This window comes from Galeopterus variegatus, unplaced genomic scaffold, assembly GCF_000696425.1.
Source record: "Galeopterus variegatus unplaced genomic scaffold, G_variegatus-3.0.2 Scaffold496, whole genome shotgun sequence".
In the NCBI taxonomy this organism is placed as follows: Eukaryota; Metazoa; Chordata; class Mammalia; order Dermoptera; family Cynocephalidae; genus Galeopterus; species Galeopterus variegatus.
Genome location: NW_007726607.1, coordinates 13,266 through 15,420, shown reverse-complemented (window position 1 = coordinate 15,420; position 2,155 = coordinate 13,266). Strand labels below are relative to the sequence as shown.

The following is a 2,155-nucleotide window of genomic DNA, read 5'->3' as shown; positions in this document are numbered from 1 at the left end:
CCCTCGGACGGGGGCGCTGCCGCGCTTCCCAAGCGGCGCACTATCCAGTGCGCCACCGGGCCGGCCAAGACTGGGTAATTTCTAAGGAAAAGAGGTTTATTTGGCTTATGATTCTTGGACAGCTGCATCTGGCAGGGACCTCAGGCTGCTTCTGCTTATGGTAGAAAGTAGCAGGCAGCCGGTGGGTACAAACAGATCACATGGTGAGAGGAAGTGAGAGAGAGAGAGAGAGAGAGAGAGAGAGAAGGTGCCAGGGTCTTTTAAGCAACCAGCTCTCACAGGAACTAATAGAGTGAGAACTCACTCATTAATCCCCACCTAGGGAGAGCATTAATCCATTCATGAAGGGTCTGCCCTGATAGAGTTTGTATGTGTTGTCCCCTCCAAAACTCATGTGGAAATCTGATCCCCAGTGTAACAGTGTTGGAAACTGACTGAGTCATGGGGGTGGATCCCTCATGAATGGATTAATGCTTTCCCTAGGTGAGGAGATTAATGAGTGAGTTCTCACTCTATTAGTTCCCACGGGAGCTGGTTGTTTAAAAGGCCCTGGCACCTTCTCTCTCTCTCTTGCTTCCTCTCGCCATGTGATCTGCTTCTACCTGCTGGCTGCCTGCCACTTTCCACAATGAGTAGAAGCAGCCTGAGGCCCGTGCCAGATGCAGCTGTCCAAGAATCGTAAGCCAGATAAACCTCTGTTCTTTATAAGTTACTTGGTTTCAGGTATTTTTGTCATAACAACACAAATGGACTAATACATGCCCCTATGGTTCAAACAGCTTACAGCACTGCCACATTGGGGATCAGATTTCCATGTGAGATTTGGTGGGGACAATACATCCAAACTCTTATCACCTGAATACCCATTAGCAACCACCCTTTGCACCTGCCTGTCTGTGTGGGCAGCACTGGTGTGTACCTAAGGTGCTTTTCTCTGTACCACTTGCTTCTGCCCCTGAAAGAAGGTACGGAGTTTAGTGTATGCACAGTGTCTTTGGTTCCTTGCCTAAGGTTGAGCAAGAGTGGTACTTGTTATATTGAACTGCTTATCTTCAACTGCTAATGTTTGTACAACATGCCATTCCTGTGGAATCTTGGGGACAAGAGTGACATTTGAGAAGCCATCCTTTCATCCCTCTGTCCTTGGGCAGAATGGCCCCCTACTTAGAGAGCTAATTGTCCTCAGATAGCCAGTAGATTCCACACTCTGCTTTAGCAGTTCATGCCACCATTGTACTTTGTAATGATCGGGAGAACTGACTTTGTGGGCCCTTGTGTCTCTTTCAGGTCTAACTTCAAACTCGTGGCTGTTAATTCAAAACTCTATGCCATTGGTGGGCAGGCTGTTTCTAACGTTGAGTGTTACAACCCCGAGCAGGACGCGTGGAATTTTGTGGCACCCTTACCAAATCCTCTGGCTGAGTTCTCTGCCTGCGAGTGCATGGGGAAAATCTATGTCATTGGAGGATATACAACCAGAGGTAAGTGAAGGGGCCAAGCTTATGTGTAAGCTTCAGCAGCTGGGGAAGGGTAGGGAGGTGCAGAGGAAATGCTTCAGTGTACATGAGTGTGATTTATGCATTAAATACTATATATTTACACATCTGAAAGAGAGACCTGTATGACAGGTGGTTTAGACAGGAGGGGCCTTTGATGACCTTGTGAGCCCATGAAAATCAAATGGGGTAGGGGGAGCTGTGAAGAAAATATGTATTTTCTTTCTGCTTCTGGAGACCCAGCCTTGTGGTCAGCAACCTTGTGACTTGGCTGGGCCTGGTTTGTGGAGGTTGCTCGGGTCTCTCAGCTGCTGTGTGAGGAAGGGTAGGTCTTTGGAGGAGAGCATTACTTGGGCAACACCCATCTTTCTCCCGAACACGTACCAAATCCACCCCCATCCAACCCTATGGAATTTAGTGCCAGAGCATCCTTGCAGATCTTTGTTTTCATTTTTTTCCCTCTGAGCACAAACACATCAGATATAGGTTCTGGAAACCCAGCTCTGGGGCATCGTTCACATATCATAGGAGGAGCAAGAACATGAATATGAGAGAATTCTTTCCTGACCAGCAGCAGGAGGTAGTTGTGCTGTTTATTAAACTGTGCATGTGTGTTTCTCACTTTTTGGTTGGCATTTTGTAGTTAATAATTTGGAGGG

General features: G+C 47.5%; 1 protein-coding gene across 1 annotated transcript in view; it reads left to right on the top strand.

Moving 5' to 3' along the window:
* KLHL42 (kelch-like family member 42) overlaps window positions 1–2,076 on the top strand; it is a gene marked incomplete at its 3' end in the record, with an annotated part of 12,993 nt that extends 10,917 nt beyond the window's left edge. The window contains exons 2-3 of the mRNA XM_008569440.1: window positions 1,288–1,485; window positions 2,031–2,076. Of these exons, the coding sequence (XP_008567662.1) occupies window positions 1,288–1,485; window positions 2,031–2,076 (244 nt within the window). The remainder of the gene's footprint in view (window positions 1–1,287; window positions 1,486–2,030) is intronic.
* Between the last annotated feature and the right edge of the window lie 79 nt (window positions 2,077–2,155).